Source organism: Eubalaena glacialis, chromosome 12 (assembly GCF_028564815.1).
Source record: "Eubalaena glacialis isolate mEubGla1 chromosome 12, mEubGla1.1.hap2.+ XY, whole genome shotgun sequence".
Classification (NCBI taxonomy): Eukaryota; Metazoa; Chordata; class Mammalia; order Artiodactyla; family Balaenidae; genus Eubalaena; species Eubalaena glacialis.
In genome coordinates this window covers 22,647,721-22,669,984 of record NC_083727.1, presented here as the reverse complement: position 1 = coordinate 22,669,984, position 22,264 = coordinate 22,647,721, and the positions used below count along the sequence as shown (strand labels likewise).

The 22,264-nt window shown below is 37.3% G+C and overlaps 1 protein-coding gene across 7 annotated transcripts in view; it reads left to right on the top strand.

Moving 5' to 3' along the window:
- ADGRG6 (adhesion G protein-coupled receptor G6) overlaps positions 1-22,264 on the top strand; it is a 135,636-nt gene that overhangs the window by 46,428 nt on the left and 66,944 nt on the right. For 4 of the 7 annotated variants that reach the window (XM_061207705.1, XM_061207710.1, XM_061207709.1 and 1 more), the window contains 2 exons: positions 17,676-18,017; positions 20,254-20,877. In XM_061207705.1, coding sequence (XP_061063688.1) covers positions 17,676-18,017; positions 20,254-20,877 — 966 coding nt within the window. Of the gene's footprint in view, positions 1-17,672; positions 18,018-20,253; positions 20,878-22,264 lie in introns of all 7 variants that reach the window. The other 3 variants (XM_061207706.1, XM_061207704.1, XM_061207707.1) reach the window with 1 other exon arrangement.

Here is a 22,264-nt window from a genome sequence, read left to right as displayed (position 1 = left end):
TGTTACGGGTTGTTAAATGTTTTTAAAATTACCCCTACTCACATCACTGTCATGGGGTATCTCTTTACTTAAGAAACCAAATTTTAATGAGCCAATTTGTTGATATATAATGAGTAATATCTATCAGAGGAGCTGGAAGAGTAGATGGTACACCTATATAAGAAACCAGATAGTGGTCTGAGCATGAATTAAAAGATTGTGATGAATCCAGTTTTTAACCCTATCAATCCAAATGAGCTTTGTGTATCCATTTCACAAGGACTCTGGGCCATTTTCTAGGATTTTCTTGCTGGCCTAGTACAGTACATAAATAGGTATTCCCATTGAGCTCTTCTTAGATTTTCCTTTTACCATATTTATTTTATTTCTCTACATTCATTTTGATAATAGTCAAGTCTTCCTCTTCTCAGAAAGATTCTCTTTTTCTAAGATGAATATGTCTGTTGGTATCAGTGCAAAAGAGTGAAAATGTAATGCTTTAAAGAACAATCTGATTTCTAAATTCCTAGAGAACTCTTCATCATAGCTTCCAAATACTGACAAGAGTTTTCATTTGAATAAGGTAGCTAAATATACTCCTGGATTCCTATGTTAGTTTTTTATATTTTGGACCAAACTACCATGTTTTTTCTGGCCAACAGATTTAAAATCTAAACATAAAGGTTTATTTTTCATAAATATGTTTTGAATTTGACCTTCACAGGGAACATTTTAAGTGTAATCAATGAGGTTTCAGGTACCTCTTTACAGAGAACTACTGTGATTATGTTTTTGTGGTTGGATTTTTCTGAACCCATTAGCTACATGGTAATAGAGTGGTGGAATTCAGGTTTTGAGAATCATCACACCACTCGCCTACCAGAAATTCAATAAAAAACAAACATGAGTGATAGGCTTATGTTCTAGTACAGTATGTTTTTAAAATGGTGTTTGTTAAGCCCTCTAGAAGATACATCAAAAGGAATATGAAAATCCGCCTTTGATCAACTGAGCCGCCTTACAATTGGACTCTGCATCAAATGTTAAAAGATCAAAAGAAAGAGGCAAATTTAGACATAAGTTAAGAAAGGTCATTTTTCCAGCAGGAACAGTGTGTATCTTTGGATTGGTAAAAATAGGATAATGGAAAATATCATTTTATAATTTTCTCCTCTGTTCATTCCTAACATCATTTGAAAGCATCTGCTACTTCAGCGTGAATGTAAAGTGTACTTCAGTGACTAAATAACTTCCTTTCTTTGTTTCAAAAAAATTCATGGATCATGAGCAAAGCGATAATTGAACATAAAGTTTTCTTTTGAGATATTTAGACTTCAGAAAAAGAAGAACTAGTTTCCTAAAAATTACTTTAAATCTTAGTGGTATCAATAGTATAGGAAGTTTTGTTATCAACAGTATACTTTGATTAGTATTCCGCAATGAATTATTCAATCAGTTGTCACTTGGTTAGATTAATCTGGAAATTTCTGCATTCCAAGTATGTTAAGAAAAAAAATCATGATCTTTAAATGAGTCATCTTGGTCTGTGAATTGATTGGGATTTGATGAAAATATAACTATTGATGTTTTTTCAATACAGGTAATTTTATTCTTGGCCTTGTAGAAATAGCAGGGACTAAAGAGAGAGCTAAAATGAGGGAACCTAAATGTTATGTCAAAATTATAATGCCATCACATTTTAAACCATTAAAGCTGAGATATTAAAGTGACCCAACATTCCTAGGTAATGACTGGAACCAGACGTAACATCTTTTAATTCTCACTATAGTATTTTTTCTACAGGATCACTGCAGTTTCCATGGAGATTTCTTTACTGAGCATCTTCAGTGCCTACTGTTCCATTCAAGCATGAGACAATGAAGTGACCAGATGTTGCAGGTTGAGTTCCTCCTGCAACTCAGACCCTGAAATGGGTATTAGATGTAGGAGGTGTATCAGGGAGTGGTCTCCTAGGGCAAAGAGAGAAGTTGGGCTTCGACATAGTCACAGAAATGGCCTCAGCAGATACTACAGGCAGCTCTGGAGCTGGGATACCCTTCAGAGTTCTCAGATTGGGGCAAGGGGGCTGGCCCTTGTGCCCCTACTGTGGTCAGTCACTGGGTCAGGGCTACTCTGGGAAGCAAGCGTGACTTTGGGTGCAGTGTCTCTTCAGGTGATGGCAGTCTTCTGAGGGAGACTCACCTGTGAGCTGTCAGTGGCAAGCAGCCTCAACAGCTGAGAGAATGAGTACAGTCCTGAAGAGGGGATCTGGTCAGTGTTGGGCAGCATCCATTACATCACCAGTAATCGAATGACTACGCTATGTCAGCCGTTTTGTAAGGCACTTTATATAGGGCTTCACTAATTCATGCAGTAACCCCAAAAGGGAGGTGATGTCTTCTCTTTCCTAAGAAGAAACAGAGGTTTAAAGAGGTTGAATGACTTGCCCAAGATCACATACAAATGGCAAGTGTCCCTGACTCCAAAGTTCATGTTCTTTTCATGTTACTCCTTCTTACAGTGAGAAAGATGGTAGAGTGGATTATCTAAACTCTGAGATTCCTTAACATCCTTTGATTCTGGAGAAAATTTGAAGATTATTATTAATTGTCATTGTTAATACTGTGGGCACCCATATGGCCACCACTAGAAATAGATTTAGCATATAATGTTGACTACTAACCCAAATGAGATGTGACCCCTGACTTTCAGAAATGTACAGACTAGATTATTCAAGCAAAGTGATGCATTAAGATGGTATACAGAAACCTTAGTTTTCCGTTCAATAAAACAGTGATATACTATACTTTGCAAGGTTGCTATGAGAATTTAACTTAAATATGGAAAGATAATTGTACATGACTTGAGACATCTTAGGCATGCTAACGTTTATTTTCTGGTTTAAATATAGCACAGGCATACACATATTAGAGAATATTTGCATTTACCATAGTTGGGAAACAGAAACAATTCTCATTTTGATTTTAATTTATAGTTTTCTCTCTGGCAAGTCAGTTGGTATCTCTGGGCCTTAGCTTCCACATCTGTAAAATGAGGGGCATGAGGTGGGTGACCTAGATTTCTGCAAGCAGTGATACCCTGCTAAATGTTATTGATAATAGAGATCCAGGTGGTTCAAGATGAAAACATGTATAATGTCAATAACTGGTCTTACATACAGTGACCCTCCTACTTTGGGAAATTCGTGACCCCTCTGCTATGGCTTCATGTTTTTCCCGAAGTGAATCATTTTCCTCTTTAATACTTAGAACCTATGCCTTAAACATAGTATGTGCTGAGTAAGTATAGATTGATTAGAGTGAAGCAAACATATTTTATGAAATCAAATATAATCTCAGCCTCGAATGAAATTCTAGTTTAACTTTATCATAACCAGGAAAGAATAAACAAGTTGATGTTTTTCTATCATATAAGAATCCTGATTATTTAAAAATATATATCTTGTATTACATATATAATACATATATTTAAAATATATGTAAAGGCATATATGTTAATGTTGTATATATATTTTGAAGTACACACGTGTGTGTGTGTTCTTTTCTCAATTTCTGGGTATTTGAGTGGTGAATCTTTGCCATGTCTAACACTGGGCACTGGGTATTTTGCAGTGAATTAAGTAACCATGATGCCTGACGTCATGGAAATTGTCTGCATCTATATCATATACTCATCCAGAAGGCACACATATTATGTGTGTGCATGTAGAACTTTGTCCTTTTTTATTCTTTACTTTTTTGTTTAGCCTGGCTCATCTTATGAATTTGTGGTATTTAATCAATAAAAAAAAAAAATCTGACAAAGAAAAAGCAAGCAAATAAAATTAGATGAAGAGTGCCAAGAAAAATAGTCTTGAATTTCAGAGTGTGTACCACAAGATTTTCAGATCTCCCCCCCACCCACAAAAAAAACCTGAAGAAACAAAAAACCCAAGCCTTTCTCTATGTGGGATGAAGGAAATTTGTAACTTTGTGTACTGGCGTTAAACAGTGTCACGGAATGAACTGAAGATAAGTCGGTCATCTTAGAGATATCCATTTGGTTTTTTTTTTTTTTCTCTCTACTTACATTTTTATTGGATATAACCCAAAGAATCAAAGAGGAAGCAGACAGCAAAGGGCTCCCACCCAAGCTATGTCCAAAATCTATTTTATTTTACTTCTCTGTATTCCTTACCCCAGTTACCAAAGGAGGTCAAGAGGAAAATGTGATAGTTTATGCCATTATGCCATTATGCTATTCCAATTATATCTAACAAGATGCCACTCATCTTGAGATGATTTAATCACAGCTTATATCAAACATTCTGAGTGCAGAATGTTCCCTCCAGCCTTCCCCTAAAATCCTGGATCAAATCAACTGAGCATTGGCATTATCTTTTCTTTTTTATTTCTTTTTTTCAGTCTGCTGAAGACAGCAAAAGGATCAGCACATTTACATTACTTGGATGTTGTACCAAGTGGGGTACAATTGGGTATACTCTTTTTCATTAAAATTTGCCTTTATTAAAGGTTTTGATAGAAAAGTTACTCTAACATGAAATTTTCTAACGAAAGTCCTTATTTTTTATACTTCTGAAAAGACTGTACCCTAGGAGGTAGATGCACATCTTTTTACATAGTTTCTACATCACTAGAAGCCCTGTAAAAATATCAAACTGTGAATTGAAAGGCTGTACCTAAGAATGATATCATGAAACAAATTGATAGAACTAAACAGGATATAGTGGAGCCTTTGTCTTTTGCTTCAGCAGCCCAAATCTAATTGTTGAATAATGTGTTTTAGAGGACAGTGGTGTCTTTCATTGAAACGCTGTGCAAAAAGTTCCAGCCAGGCAGTGTGCTATTTCTAGTCAAGTGTATGGAGGGTTTACGTACTGAGAGCAGCTGTACAGATGTTAGCATAGGAGCAACTCCGAAGCCAGTTCAAATGGAAACTTCGATTTGCGTCCAAAAGATCTTATGTGAACTATAGGTGTTTAATTTTCAGCTCTCCAGTGAGCAAATGTTTAAATATAGTAAACAGAAATGACAAGCTAGGCTATCCTTTAAGGTTTTGCTTTTCTCATATTCTTCTGTGAAAAGGGTCTTTGTTGTGTTTGAGTTGCTAATGACCAGATATGATCCTGCATTTGTTGCTATACATTAAGTTTTTCATACAGTCACTTAGAACATTTCTCTTTTACGTTTTAGCCGAGAGCTTTGGCCTGCATTTTAAGTTCAGCGTGGTTCATATATTTCTTATTGACTGATGTTTGTTATGAGACAGAGGAACTTCATCTGCAGTGTTCACTTTTGAATCATGACATAGTTTTGTAGAAAAATAATTGTAAAACATCATAAAATAATATCCATAAAAATGGTGTGTCAGAGAAAAATATTTTTGATAATTTAAGAAAATATTCCTTTCAGGCAAAATCACCTATATGCAAACTACTAACATCGCTTTACAAGCAAATATTAACTTTTATTAAAATTTCAATAAACTTCTTTTGTTTTGGCTCATTTTGCATAGTGAGGCTAGCAGTTCTACTTAGAACAGTACCATGCTGGCTGGGTGGTCCTTCAGAAAAATGCCTGATGTCTTACTCATCCCCCAAATGGAAAGTTAGCCAATTATATTGGAGAAGAAAATCATTTTGATTTCCTTGAGTAGAGATTTTACTCAGATTATCTTAGCAAATAATTTTCAGAAAAGATCTGTTATCCAGATATCTCCTACTTAATTCATTATTAAAGAATCAAAAAACCTAAAGTTCCTCACCTTTTTTGGATTGAGATTTGATGCCAAAATGGCATATAGCCTTCCCACCATATACTCTTCCCTGGGAAAATGATATATGTGTTTCTAAAGCTTTGTATTTATATTGGAATCCCAAATTGCCATTGTTTGAAATTTCCCTTTCAGTTTTTCTCTAAGATGGACCTCCTTAATGTCATTTCAATAATCACTGGGGCTCAGTCTGCCTAAGCATCAGTGTTATTTTGATGAAGGGAGGCGGTGACTGAACTATGTATGATACCTGGTACTGAACAAGAATAATATTATACCTATTATTATTGGAAAATAACTTCCGTAGATAACACCCTACAAAACTTCCTTACTTGCTGTTCTAAATGGGATCGTGAAAGGAATCTGTATGTTAAAATAATATTTCCCTTTCCCTCAAACAACACTGCAAAGCTAGATGATCGAGAGAATAGAAGCAATTTACAGACATTTCGAGTGATGGCTCAGCTCCCTCAGTAGGGAGTGAAACAGTTATGTGCAGCCTGAGTACTCTGACACTCTCCAGCGACAGAGAGCTTTGCCCCAGTTCCGCCCTCTCAGACACTGACCAACTTCTGTTCTTAGGTTGCACCTCCAACTGGAAACACGCTGCCCTGTTTGCTCTGTAGGCCACCCAGCCCACCCACTTTTGGTGGTTTGGCTTCCTCTCTGGCTTGCCTGCAGGTGTGACCTTATTCCCCCGCCTATAACAAGTCACTCTCCCATTTTTCTGAAGTTTAAAAATAAAGCTGGCTGAAAGAAGACAGTAAGCAAGTAGATTTTTATATTCTCCTGGAAACTTATAATTATGCAGCTTGGTGAACTTCATGAACTTCTTCCAGTGTGTTTTTGCTGCAGACTTGTGATTGATGTGGAGGCTCTCTCAGGGCAGAGGTGAAGCAGTTTAACTGTGGAGAAGTTGATTGAGTTGCCTGGATGTACATAACCGGCCAGAGGCTGTACAGAGTTACACCTACATCGCCTGGTCCCCGACCCAGTGCAATTTGAAATCAGATAAACATTTTGGCAATGGCGTGGCAAACCAAGGTTCAGCCTCATTGCTCAATAGGTGTATTAATTTTATGAAAGTAATAGATGATTTTTTTCTTTTGTAAAGTAAGTTGGTAGGCATCAAGAACATACAAAAGCAGCTATATTAAGTAGAAAGGAGGTGATTTTTTTCCCTGATGTAACCACACTCTAAATCTTCACAGTCTGTTACAGCTTGCTCTGTAATTCTAAGCCAGCAATATTCAAAATAGCACAATAAATACTGTTAGCAAGATGTGGAAATTTCTTGAGCAGTCGGAATATATCCCAGAAGCCAGGATGTTTGCCGAGCATTAGCTCTACTTGCATTCAACCTGCACTGGCTGATTTATGGCTCCAAAGTGGACAGATAACACAAACAAGCTGAGACTCATGAATACTCAAAAAGACCCTCTTGCCTCATAATATCTTGAGCTGTACGTCGGCATACTCCTTTCCTTGGGGAGCATCAGATGTCTTCATGACTCTCCTGGGAGCTTCTTCCTAGTGGGGGGAGTAGTTGAAGCTCTGATGTGTGCGAGGCCCTAAGTTCATCACTCATACTAGGGTTTTAGAACCATAAGAGACATTTCTTTCAGCTGTGGAAACCAGGACCTCAATGGCTAGTCACTAGCCAGGGGCAGAACCCACTGTGATCCACTTGCAATATATCCCAGATATTCACACAACCATAGATTATTTCAAGAGAAAGGCAATTTAATCCCCTCTCATCTGGCACAAAGTAATAACTCACTAAATGCTAGTTGCTATTACAGTTGTTATTTTTATTTCTCTGCATCTCCAGAGAAGACGGGTTTATGACTTTTATATGTGTTTATATTGCTTATATTCACATTAAAAAAATACCTTGAAAGGTATAATTTTAGATCTGGAAAGGATCTTGAGAAAGCTTCTAGTTCAGCTTCATAAGCATATTGTTCTTGCTGCAATGTTTTTTTTTTATTGTTCTTGCTACAGTGTTTTTTTCCCACAACAATAGCAATTTTTTTTTTATCAGATAGACCTTGTGATTTAGCTAGAAAGGAGTTGGACTAGAAGGAATATTTTTAAAGTTCAACTTTAGAGTTTACTGAAAATATCTTGAGATAATCTATTTCTTTCTCTCCCTCTCTCACACACTTCTCTAATATATTTTACTTGAGATCTATGTGCAAAGTTAACATTATATAAATATTTTGAAAAGTAATTAATTCCAGTGATGGATTAACTTAAGGCAGTTAGCATATTTAAACAACCTATTTATGTATAAAATGGAAAGTTTTAACAAAAAAAATTAAAAAAATCTATATTATGTAATTTTTACATCAGCTCTTTCTTATTACTAAGATGTTTACATTAAAAAGTATTCTGTAAAGGGGCAAAATTATGCCAGTTGCATCTATAATTTGCTTTGCTCCAAACCTTGACTATTGAAACTGCTTCCATTATGTGTACAAACCTGAGTGTTTTTTGTTTTTTGTTTTTTTATGTCTTCAAATTAAAGGCTCATTTGGAAAATTTGAGCTAAGATATATACACTTACTCAGCTACTACCATCTTCTTCCCAATATATTCTCCCAACTTATTAGGAGGGCAAGTTTGTAAAAGCAAAACTAGTTCTAGCTATTAATTTCAGGGACTTTACCTGCACCCACATAACAGGGACCTTTTAATCCTACCTTCCCTCTGACCACCCTCTGATAAACATATGTAAAGATATTTAAAAGAAAACTGAAAATGAATGGAAGTAGGGGCCCAGAAAATTGAATAAATGAATGAATGAATAAATGAATGAATGAACAAACTGAAATATGGCTAACATGCTCTGCTATTAAATTACAACCACAGTCACAACAGTAAAAATGAATATGATTTGAGCATCTCACTTTGAACCAAGTACAGTCCTGGTACTTTACATGGATATCTCATTAGCTGCATTCATGTGCTTAAGAAGTTAGTCATGTGCTATTTAGCCAGTAATGACATCATTGCCTTCATGGGTATTAGAACTATAATTAGCTTTTATTAGGCTAAGACATTCTCTACTTATGTTGGTAATATTTAGCAATAATTTTCTCATTAATGCTAACATAAACCAGTTTTGCCCTGCAATGCTGCCTAGATAGTCCGTATGGAAAGGCTTTCTGTGACATTCTCAAGTAAAATGAACATTTTTTTATAGTTCCCTCAGTTTTTTTTTTAGGGGTAATAATACATCAAAGTAAGACAGATCTTCGATAAATGCTACCTTGGTCACTTTGCTGCCTTTTAATCTTACCCATCAACAGTTAGGCTTTGATTCACTGAATCCTTGTAGAATTAATCTTCCTTTACCACTGTAACTGCTTTTTTCTTTCCACAAACAAGCTGCCAGGATGGTTTGCTGTCTTTTGTCTCTCTTCTTGTCATCCGTCAGCCCTTTGGGTTAGGCTGCAGTGATTCTTACAGCAGTCTTTGTTCTGGTAATTTTGTGTTGTTTATGTGTACAAGGGTGAGGTTTTAAAAAATATCTGCTAAATACAAATCTGATTATTTTACTTTCCCCTAATTAAGACCTTTTTATTTTCCCTACTGCTTTTATTATATTTAAAAAAGAATTTTTTAGCATGGCTTGCAAAATCCTGTAGAATCTAATCTCTGCCTATCTTGCCATCTTTATCTCATGTTTCTCCCCACTTTGCACACTCTGCTTCAGCTAAACTAAACTCTTAAGTTACTGGAACAATCCCTGCTCTCTCTCACCCACAAGCCTTTGCAACCTGCTGACCCTACTGCACAGAACCCTCTTTTCTTTTTCTCCTCTGCTTCCCTTCTTCACTGGCCCACTTCTCTGCTGCATATTCAGGTCTCAGTTTCTTTCTCATCTGTTAGGAATGGCTCTGTTTCTACGAAATCTAAACATCGGTTATTGCACTCATCTACCTGCTCCATTAGAGCAATTTTCACATTGTATTATCACAATCTACTTATTTATCTGTATTTGTAGTAATCTCTACAGTCCATAACGTCAGGGATTGTATCTTGCCCACAACTGCATTCCCAGTGCCCAGCACAGTGCCAGGCACATAGATGCTTAATAAGTATTTACTGAGTGAATGGTTATGGGGAGATGGTGAGAGATGTGTTAGAAAGGGTGAACAGGACAAATATGGAGCGCTATATGTGTCATTCAAAGAAGCTTGTCTTGTTGGATTTCAGAGAAGATTTCAAGTTAGAGAAAACATTTTATTTTTTTAGTTTTTTTTTTTTTCAATTCTTCTTTCTCATTTTATTTTTATTTGTGTTTAAATTAGAAAGAGTGAAAGAATGCTAGCTACAGGGTGTAATATATTTTTTTATTTTATTTTTTAATTAGTTATCTATTTTATGCATATGAGTGTATATATGTCAATTCCAATCTCCCAATTCATGCCACTCCCCACCCCGCTTTCCCCCCTTGGTGTCCATACGTTTGTTCTCTACGTTTGTGTCTCTATTTCTGCCTTGCAAACCGGTTCACCTGTATCATTTTTCTAGATCCCACATATATGTGTTAATATACATTTGTTTTTCTCTTTCTGACTTACTTCACTCTGTATGACAGTCTCTAGTTCCATCCACATCTCTACAAATGACCCAATTTCGTTCTTTTTTATGGCTGAGTAATATTCCATTGTATATATATATTACATCTTTATCCATTCGTCTGTCAATGGACATTTAGGTTGCTTCCATGACCTGGCTATCGTAAATAGTGCTGCAGTGAACACTGGGGTGCATGTGTCTTTTTGAATTATGGTTTTCTCTGAGAAAACATTTTTGTACTTGCATTTGCATTTTCACAGATATTTCTTGTAGTGATGGGGAGGATGAATTGGAGGTGACAAGACTATTGACAAAAAGACTAATTACTGAGCTTTTTTCCAGGAGAGAAAAGACAAGAAACTTAAACTAAGTAGCCATGGGAATGAGAGAAGGGGATACATGAAAAACCATAAATAAAATCATATATGGTCATGGCCCTTGACAAACTATTTTAAGGGGTGTGGAAGAAGGAAGAGAGAAAGGATATTCAGAGTCCTAGCTTGGATGATTTTCTTACAACTAACACTTATAACATGGATAAGTGGTTTGAGGAAAGATGTTTGGATTGAGGGATCTATGAGATATCCAAGTGGACATGTTGAGTAGACATTCTCGAGTGCGGGTGTGGTGTGCACTAGAACATGTATGTCGTCAGCATTTGGACATAATGGAGACCTATGTTTAGATGAGATCACCCAGAGAGAATGAACGTGGGGGGAGAAGAGCTGAAGAGAGAGGAGAGCCCCATAAAGGAGTGGCTTGGGGCAGACTTGGTTTTAAGGATCAGAAATCCATAATGCAGGATCAACAGAGGCGGCACAGTAGGTATAAGAGTTCTTGTCATAGAATCCAAGGAGAAGCCACAAAGAACAGCTCCTTCGTTGGTGACATGGCATGTCTAGAATTAAAGTCTCTGCTCTTCAAAGTTCTGCTTTTCTCTCATCTCTCTGTTCTTACATTTTTTCTCTTTCTCTTTTCTCCGTCTGCCCATCAGTGTCTTTGTTTGCAAGTGGCCAAGGAAGCTGCTACCTTTGAGTTTATATAACTTTGTCATTCTGTTGTTCATCGTTTTCTGAATAAATTATCTGTGCCTTTAACTTCAAAGAGAGGGCATCTGACTGAGTAGCCAAGCCCATGATTTGGTTCCCTTCAGGTCAGGGGTCCTCCCCTGGGGTCATGGGACAAATACAACTGCCAGAGATGTAAGAGAGGCAGATCTTCCTGGGAACAGGTGCACACATGGAGATTGTGAATAGCTTCTGCAGTATGTTGTTACTTAAAGGAGTGCTTTTCAGGTTTTAATGTGCTTGCAAATCACCAGAAAATCTTGTTAAAATACAGATTTTGTTTAGAAGGTCTGGGTGATTCCACTTGTCTAACAAGCTCCCAGCTGATGCTGATGCTACTGGTCTGAGGCCCATACTTTGAATTGCAAGGATTGTAAGGGCCAGTAGAGCAGAGGTAAGCTCAGAGAGGGCAGAGAGAAAGGCAGGAGGAGAACAAGGAGACGGTAGGAACCGAGTGGAGAGACTCAGAATCAGAGAGTGTTCAGAGGCATCAAATGTTACAGAGCATGAGTGAGATCAAATTGGAAGCCTCTTTAGTATAAATAATCTGCATGATTTTGAGAATTCTTTCAACAGTGCTCAGAAGTCTATGCATTAGAGAGCAAGAAGGTCCATGGCTAGATTAATACAGAGTTAGGGGTTTACAGTGCAGGAAAGGAGGGGATAACAGACTTGAATGTATTAACCAGAAGGTAGATTAAGTGATAGGCCAGGCAGCTGTAGACTGTTTCAAATTGTGCATTGCCCTTAGATTGTTGTTGTTTTTTTTTTAACAGCTGGAGAAAAACTCAACCATTACTTAAGAGAGAATAGTTTCCCATGAGAATGTGTGTGGGTGTGTGTGCAAATGCATGCACGTGCAAGGGATATATATCTTGCAAGGATATATATCTACATAATAAGCTGACTCTAGAAGAATTTACAACAGTTCACTTGCTTGGATCTCCCAAAAGTATTACCTTTTGCAGTTACATATGGAATGTTCTCATGCCAAGGTGATTATGGAAAGACAGGATTCAAAGTTTAAGCATTAACAATATTACAGAAGACAGAAATGTGTTTGAGGGTGTGGTACATATGGATCTCTTTGGAGCTTCAGAAAATTGTCAAGCTTAATGGTGCCTCACCAAGAAACCTTCATTTCAACTTTTTGTTAGTTTTCTGGCAAGACCAGACTTAACTGAACTCATTCGAGTAGAGTGGTACACTTTTGAACTCAGGCCTAAGTCATTGTGGTACCTTCATATTCATTGGTGCTTCCAAAGAACACTTTGAGGTTGAAACATCGCAGAGGGAAATCAGACAATTTTCTGGTTAACCCTGGGGAAGCCAGTGTTTTAGGAGGAGTTTGAGAGCAAACAGGTATCCTTCCTTGGCTGCTGAGAGTTCTAGCAGGAGAATGGAATGGCCAACGTAACCTTGGTGAAAGAGTGACTTTCCCCTGGACGGCAATGCTGTCTTTGAGTGCAGAGCTTGAAGAGGAGTGGTGAGGGAGTGCGGGGATGCCTGCCAAGTCTGTCACATTAACAGAAACGCAGATGTCACAGCCAGATTGCTTTCAGAGTCCTTGCCATCCTGAAAAAATATGCATAGAGGCCTGAAATCACTTAAATTTAAATACTTAATTTGATGAAGTCATTCAGTTCTGTGTATTATCAGTCATTTAACACATGCCAGCATCTAAAGTATTATTTATATTTTACATTTCAGTGATGTTATATCTGGCAGCATTTCACTTGATCTGGAGAAATGGTGTGTGGCTGTCCTGGCTTGGTAGTGATTAAGGCATCAGGCTGATCCTGGAGCTCTCAGTTGCCGCCCTTAGGCTTAATCTTCAGAAACCACCAAGGCTACTAAATATTTTAAACCTTTTTAAGCAACTCATTGATTAGAATTTAATAGATTCACATAGGTATTTCAAACAGTGACTTTGAACAGATGCAAACTGAATAGGCAACTGAAAGGAAATTTTCTGGAGATATTTTTTTCACCGGCCAGGTTTTACAACAAATTTATTAGTGGCAGTTTTACACACATTCAAATTAAAAAAAAAAAAGATTTAAATGCGTTCATTTCTTCACCACTTAACACAGTATAGGAAAATCAGTTATTTTGTCTACAGATCTGTGTTGAAAGCCGCTAAAATTAATCTCTTTCTATTTATCTCTTAGGGTCTGATACTCCTGTCTTAGATTTTAAAGCACATAGTATTTGATTTATAGAGAAGTACTTACAGCAAAGGTGGAGTAAGAATCCAAATCTCAGATTTAAAAAAAATGAGATAATGGTTCCATTAAATCTAAATCTAAGTGTTCTTTATAAATTGAGATAGCCTTTGGCATAACTGGGAGGTTTTCCATTACAGATTTGAGTTTCTTTGAAGAATAAAGTTTTGTGAAAATATGCAGAAGTAAATTATTACTCAACATTGCAAGCATAGGCAAGAACCGAGGGTGGAATTTGGTTTGTTTGTTTAGATTACCTGAAAACTGCTTTTATAAATTATGAGTGTGAATATGTTATTATATCTGTCTTTGAGAACAACTTGAGCCAGATGTTTTGAGTTGGCTCACTTTTAGAAAATGTTAACTCTGGTTTTACCAAGCCCTCATTCAGTGGCTACTTCAGTAGCCATCTTTTTAAGTAGCCCCACCTTTAAGAGAGAACAAATTAATTTCTTCATGAACTGGCTCACTGTGTAGGAATCAATTAGCAGTGACATTTGATTGCTCCAAGTGGACAAATCCAAAGCACTACATTTCAGACTCTCTAACATTCTTTACTAAAATATTTCAAAATTAGTTTCTTAAAATATATCAATTTTAGGGTGATTACACTAAGTTTGAGTGTAAACATATGTTTACACTTAATTTCGTATGTTTAACTATGAAATTGCCCATTAAAAAGCATTGTCTCTTAAAACAAGACTTGGGCTCATCACTTTGCTGTGTCTTTTGTTTAATCTTGGCAACTTTTTTCCTCCTCTAGAAAAACACTAGACTTATATTCAAAAGAGCTGGTTTGAACCTTGGTCCTGCTATCAATTAGATATGTAACTTTGGACAAGTTATATAATCTATAATAGTCTTATTCGTGTCATCTGAAGAGGAAGGAGGTGCTAATTCCCAGGATTGTTATGATGCCAAGTGAGATAATCTATGTGAAAGCCCTTTGCTGTGATCTATAAATATAATGAACACGATGATACTGTGCCTAGTTTAATTGACATTTCATCCAATTAAGATAATCGCTATTTGGTAGCATTATCTCTAAATGCGGTTTAGCTACTGCAGATGAGAATCACATAGGAGAATGCTTGAAGTGCTTTTTAAGTGATTATTATGGGTGTCTTCTCTTTCTCTTTTCTATCACAATGAGTGCCTAAGGGAAAAAGCGATTCTGTTAAGGTGGGGTGCTACTTTTTCTGTCTTAAATTATTGATGCACAGATTTTGTTATAGTAATGATTAATAATAGCCAACATTTAAATAGTGCTAACTCTGTGGCCAGTACAGTTTCCAGGACCTTCCAGTATTAATCTGTCTAGTCCTCCCTATAACCATGGGTGGTGGGCACTTTTATTACCACCAGTATAAAGTGGTGAAGCTGAGGTACAGAGAAATTAATTTATTCAAGACTACATGGTCAGTGTGGTCAGTCAGATTGACTTGTTTTTATACCTTTCATTAGCTCTAGGGAAGAATTTGGCAAAAATAATGTATCATGATAAAAACAACAATGAACGTTAGTTGGGTCTTGGATGTAGGGGATAGCGTCTCATTTTGGAAAAATGATGCTGCGTGCATGCATGTTGGGATGACACAGAGACTGTATCTTATTTTCCTTTCTTTTTTTCTTTTATAATCTCCAGTGCCTTTCACTGGATACATTACTGTTAATCTACTAGGATTAGTTCTGTCTCCTGAGCCCAAGGTACAGTAACAGAAAGCTAAATGTGTCAGAGAGGCAGGCCCCGCTCATCTCAGTCTCTTGCTGTGAGTGAAACCATTGGAAGAAAGAGCCCCAAAACCCCATCCAAAGAGATATCCCAGACCTTATGCACTCAGCCTTTTTTTGGACTTAGACTTTGGTTGACTTAGTTTCATATACTGTACTTAGTCATTCTTTAATTTAGGTGTGTTTTCTTTCATTTAAGTGACTCATTTATTTGTTCATAAGTTTAACAAATTTTATCAAAGGTCTCCCATGTGGCAGGGGTGCTGCGAGGTCCTGAGGGGTAAGATGGTGACTATGACAGTACATACCCTCTGCTTGTTGAGCCTAGAGAATAGTGGGAGAATCAGACAACAAACAAAATAATCTCACACATGGAATTAACCCAGCTGCTCTGAATCCTGCTACAAGGAGAGGAGCACAGTGCCCCAGGGATGGATAAGAGAAGGCATTTGGCTAACACTTGATGATCATAGATTGTTTTCTCCGTCTATCCTCAGCCCTGTAAAAGATGTTGGAGACTTAGGGAGAAAGAGCCAGAGGGAGGGCAAGTTAGAAAGAATGGTTGGGGAGCAGAGTTGGCAAAGCAAACCCCTGCATAACACAAGGTGGCAGCAGGGAAAGGAAAAAAGAAAAACCTAACTTGAGCAGCATAACACATCTAAATGCTTGAATATATCACTGCATCATGGAAGAATAAGTAGTACTTGTACTAACTACCGTTTTCAAGAAAAGTCATTGCATATTCATTCTACTCAACCCAGTAAAAGAGGGAAGAACACAGTAAGTTGAGAGTGAGTTCCATTAACATGGTAGAAGTCTTTTACTGTTAGAAAGTGTATGTGTCAGTTTTATGACAGTTTATTTATCCAGAATGTTGGATAAATGACATTGCTGCCTACATTTATACAAATGTTTAAAAGCAACATGAATATTAATGTCAAAAGAATCACTAAATAGAAAGACAGTAGACCTTGGTTTCTGGATCCAGCTGGTGACCAGGCCCTGGATAAATACTACTTGAGAAATAATTGATTGCTTTACTTTTCTTCCTACCTCTTATTATCATCTGTCATTACATTATTGTTTGTTTATCTTTGGGTCCAAAACTGAAGTGTAAGAATTATTCAGACAGAGACTTTGTCTTTCCTGCTCATTGGTATATACTATTTAGAATAGTGCCTGGCATGTAGCAGGCACTCAATAAATATCCACTGAATGAATGAATAAATAAGATAATCGCACAGGTATATAATTACCAACTAAAATAAACAAGCGGGAGAAGTGAAAGTATTTTTCAAAACTATAAGTACTGGGCTTCCCTGGTGGCGCAGTGGTTAAGAATCCGCCTGCCAATGCAGGGGACACGGGTTCAAGCCCTGGTCCGGGAAGATCCCACATGCAGTGGAGCAACTAAGCCCGTGCGCCACAACTACTGAGCCTGCGTTCTAGAACGCTCGAGCCACAACTACTGAGCCTGCGAGCCACAACTACTGAAGCCTGTGCGCCTGGACCCTGTGCTCCACAACAAGAGAAGCCACCGCAATGAGAAGCCCGCGCACCACAGTGAAGAGTAGCCCCCGCTCGCTGCAACTAGAGAAAGCCCACATGCAGCAATGAAGACCCAACGCAGCCAAAAATAAAATAAATAAAATAAATAAATTAAAAAAAACCCAAAACTATAAGTGCTTCACACATACAAGGTGATGCTGTTTCTTTGAATTTTAGAAAAATATACAATCTGCCAGAAGATAACTTGTTGAATTTTTTGTACTGGTAGCTAGCTTTCTCTTTAAACATTTATTTCCTAACTGTTTCTCTTCCATGGTTTGTAATATTGTTCTACATTTATGGTTCTATAAGATCCCCTCCACCCCAGCTCAGTTAGCCTGTAGAGTAGAGATTCTTAATCTGAGTCAGTGTACCTATGTGAAAACCAGTGTTGCCTCCTGAGGCCTCATGTACTCCCTGAAATTGTATGCCAAGGGCAGTGGCCCCCGTACACTTTACTGGAGGGAGTTCCCCTGACTTTTATCAGATTCTCAGCATTTATGAGCCCCCAGTTTAAAAAATCAGTGCTCTAAAATTTTGTATTTTTCTTTTACTTTTTGTTGCTCTTTTGGTTTTTCTTTTCCTTCTTGAGATGGTTTCGTTTTCCTTTTAATGTTGATGATTATGTTTTGGTATTTTAAAATGTTTGCTGTTTGATTGTCCCCATTGTGTGGTACTCTTGGGTAATTACACGCCTCTGATCCCAGCCCTTCTCTCTGTCTCTCTTTTGTCTGTCCAGCAGCGTGGGGATGTGCCAACTGCAGGGTTGTCCTCTCCAACCCTTCTGGGACCTTTACTTCTCCGTGCTACCCTAACGACTACCCCAACAGCCAGGCTTGCATGTGGACCCTCCGAGCCCCCGCGGGCTATATCATTCAGATAACGTTTAATGACTTCGACATTGAAGAAGCTCCCAATTGCATTTATGACTCATTATCCCTTGATAATGGAGAGAGCCAGACTAAATTTTGTGGAGCAACTGCCAAAGGCCTATCATTTAACTCAAGCGCGAATGAGATGCATGTGTCCTTTTCAAGTGACTTTAGCATCCAGAAGAAAGGTTTCAATGCCAGCTACATCAGAGGTATGTAAACCGAAGGCAGCGCCAACCTTCTGGTTTCATTTAGCATGCTCTACAGTAAACACGAGGACCAGAAGACAGTTATGCTCTTTTATGTGAATGTGAATGATTAGGATTAGAATTTAAGTGCAAGAATCTGTTAGTGTTCTCTGAACGTTCCCATTAGTGATATAGTTACCAGATCCAAAATCTGGTTACAGTAGAGCTGAATTCTTTTATATTGTTTATATACAGAACATTTAAAGGCTGCTTGAAAGACCCGGTAGATATCCCACAGCTAATAATTGAATCTGTAATTCTAACATCTCTCCATCAAACATTTAAAACATTCTTATTTAGAAATCCTTTTATTTTAGGCTTTTAAGATGTTGCCCCTTTCAGGAACTAGGGGGACAAATGTAGGAAATAAACATATAAATTAAAATGTAAAAAGAGCTATGTATAACTGAAGCTAATAAACAGCAGAGCCTGAGGAAAGCCCCTTGAAAATGGCTAATTGAAGGAAAGAAATATATTTTCATCAGACATATTTCCTGGATTCTGGCATATCAGAACATTTAAATAATCTCATTCTCTCCAAGCTAGTCTTTGCTTAAGGAAAACTCAAGCTTTGAGACTGTGAAATTTAGTTATAATTTTTTTTTCCTTCTGAGCTGCTTAAGTAGGTGTCGTGTATCAAAAAAAGAAACAAAAGAGAAAGACACCACTCTGACCATTATTATTACAAATTGTGTTTTTGGTTTCAGCTTTATTTACTGTTTGTGACTGACATTAGATATATGTGTGGTTAATTGAAACACACATGCTTTAATTTTTCAAATAATGTTTTAAGCTTATAAAATACTGTAGGAAATTTGAAAATTAAAAAAGAAAAGCAAATTAGAATTACCTGTACATCTACCACCCAGCCATAACCACTAATAAAATGTTGATGGACATATTTCCTTCCAGCCTTCTTATTTTAACAATGCATGTAGAATACTGGGTTCATATTGTATAAGTATCCCTTTGGGTAAGTAGACCTATAAACTGCTTTATATATAAGAAGTAGACTAAAAAATCATCATTCTATTAGATTCCATCATGAATTTTTGACTAGAATATTTATATTAAAATGATGTTATTACTATAGAGCTATTCTTGGTATGTATTAAAATATATTCAAACTAGTATTCATGTGAAGCCAGTACTGAACAGTATTTTTGGGGAGAGCTACTTCTCTCTCCAATCAGTACATAATGTTTCACAATATCTATAATATTAGCACAGAGCTAAATCCATTGTGTTACTTAATAATTTTACATATGTCACAGAAGGACTAGGCTAAAGCATTTTTATTTTGAATTTATCATGCACATAATTATAGTCATCTATATTAGTAATCAGTAATAGCTGTATATCGACTATGACACAGATACTGCTCCAGTGCTTTGAGGGTATTAACTTATTCAGTTCTTAGTGCCCACCTGTATGATAGGTGCCTTTCCCTTTGTTTTATAGACAAGGGGGTTAAAGTAGAGTGCATGCCCAAGGTCACAGGGCACTGTGTGGCAGAGCTGGGCAGGGAGCTCCACTGTCTGCCCTTTAACCACTGCTCTTACTGTCCCTCAGAAACTAGCTCACACGCCCAGACGTAAAAGAAATATAGCTTAAAGTGCCATTTTTTTTTGTTTTTTTACCCGACTCCCTCTCCTCAGTGGAATTGTCTTTGCCTTTGATCCTAAAATAGCCTGGTGATGGGGAAGACAAGTAGGATATGGGGTGTCTGAAGGGAAAGGGTAGCACAGGAATGTTTGGGAAGGGTGAAAGTTAATGAAAAATGGAACTATTAGCTATTATGTTTAGAAATTATTTGAAAAGAAACATAGTTTTGAAAATCATAATGTATAAACAGAACTTTCTTGAAACCAGTAGGTTCTTTAATTTTTTTCCCCCCCTCAGATCAGGGATTTAAAAAAAGAAAAAACCTGTCACCTTGGCAGCTATAACTGGAAGGTTTAGGTGTGAGAGCCAACCGTGATTACAGTTAAAATGGGTGGGGTTTCTTATTGTTATTGGTATAAGGTACTGGGTTGGTGAAAGAGAGTGGTGGACAGAGAAAGAGGAGAGTGTGGGACGAAGGGTGAGTAAAAGCCAATTAGTAGAGAGTGTGGAGGGGTTGGCTGTATCAGACATTTTGCATCTCATTAGTCCATGTCTGACGTTAACAGGCTTTATCTGTTACTGTGTTTTGTCCTAGTTGCTGTGTCCTTAAGGAATCAAAAGGTCATTTTACCCCAGATGCTAGATACTTACCAGGTATCTCTTGCAAAAAGTGTCTCTATTCCAGAGCTCAGAGCTTTCACACTCTGCTTTGAAGCAACCAAAATTGGCAAGGAAGACAACGAATGGACAGCTTTCTCCTACTCAGATGCATCCTTCACACAATTGCTCAGTTTCGGAAAGACCAAGAATGGCTACTTTCTATCTATTTCTGGCTCAAAATGCTTACTAAACAGTGCGTTACCTGTAAAAGATAAGGAAGACATTTTCACAGAAAGCTTTGAGCAGCTCTGCATCGTTTGGAATAATTCTTTGGGATACGTTGGTGTAAATTTCAAAAGAAACTATGGAGCAGTTTCATGCGATTCTACCATTAGTAAAGTTATTCCTGGGAATGGGAAATTGTTGCTGGGCTCCAATCAAAATGAAATTGCCTCGCTAAAAGGGGACATTTATAACTTTCGACTTTGGAATTTTGCCATGAATTCCAAAATCCTCTTCAACCTCAGCTGCAATGTGAAAGGGAATGTGGTAGACTGGCAAAATGACTTTTGGAATATCCCAACCCTAGCTCTGAAAGCTGAAAGCAACCTCAGCTGTGGTAAGTCTGTGGCATAGTCACTCTTTTTTTTTTTTTCATTGTTCTATGAATATGTTTGTCAACAAGAAATTATATAGACACACGTATATGTGTGTGATTACCAGCCATACATATTCAATCAAAGCTTTAGTCCTACCATTTTTAAGTTTTTCCTATATCATAAAATATCACGTGGTTTATACCTAATATAAACAATTGTGTATAATTATTGTGTCTCAGATAGAAATGTTAACCCCAGGACTAAAACAAAAGAAATTAATAAGTTACTGTTTTTAATCATGAAGATGATACAGTGAAAAGCTGACCTTTGTCATCCTAGAATGAAATGTCCATAGCATTACTTAAACAACCGCCACCTAAAAGAATGGTATTTACTTAGCCAATATTAAAGATTGTCCATTTTATGGAAAATCTTGATAATCAGGAATTATCAATTTTCTTTAACTTTTTTCTCCATTTATTTGAAAATGAGCATTTGTTGTTTGTTAAAAATACTCTTGTCTTTTTGGTTGCTTTTTGGGAGACTTTAAATGTGATATTATTCTGAGTAGCTAACTGCAAAATATTTAGGGAAATAATTCTATGTTACAAAAATTATATGAAAATAAACTTCTATCAGTTATTCTCTGTGTACATAAGTCAATTCTGGAAGTCCTTATTTTACTGTAGGACTGAGTCAAATATAAAAAGTATAAATTTCATTATCAATTTTGAATGTCATATGACTAAATCTAAGGTGTTGATAATGTATATTTTTTTAGTCACAGAGATAACTGTCAATAAAGGAGGGAAAGAAGGGGCCTAATATTCAAAAGTCATTTGTATGTGACTTTGGAGGGAATTCTATCAGAGCTTCATTCCCAATACTTTCAACAAAGTAGGACCCACTGTGAAGACCTGAGGTCACCTGCCCTGTTTCCCTGACCTGCGTTTGCCCTTCCAGCCTGGGGGGCTCCTGTCACCTACCCTTCTGTGGGCCACCCATCTCTCCGTGTGGTCCCTGGTGCTCCTGCAGATGGTGGGAGGTAGTTACGTGATGTCGTTTGAGAGGTATTTCCTTGTGGGTTGTTGGAAAGAGGGTAAACCACAGCCCTGTTCCAGGAGACCCTGGAACTTTGTAAGAGTTAGTGGTGTTCCCAGCATCCTCTCATTCTGAGATTAGCTACAGAGAACAACCTTCAGGGACTCCTGAGAAGTCTTTCACTCAGCAAGGAAACTGAGAAAATCAAGTGTGTGTGTTTGGTGTGGCATGGGAACAGCGAGGAGAGGGCAGTGGTGCACTTCCTACGTTCAGGGTGATTATCTTTAGTCTAGGGACCTGTTTTCATCATATCCTTGGCCATTATTAAAAACTCATAATACAGACTATTTAATATTTGCCTTCCTG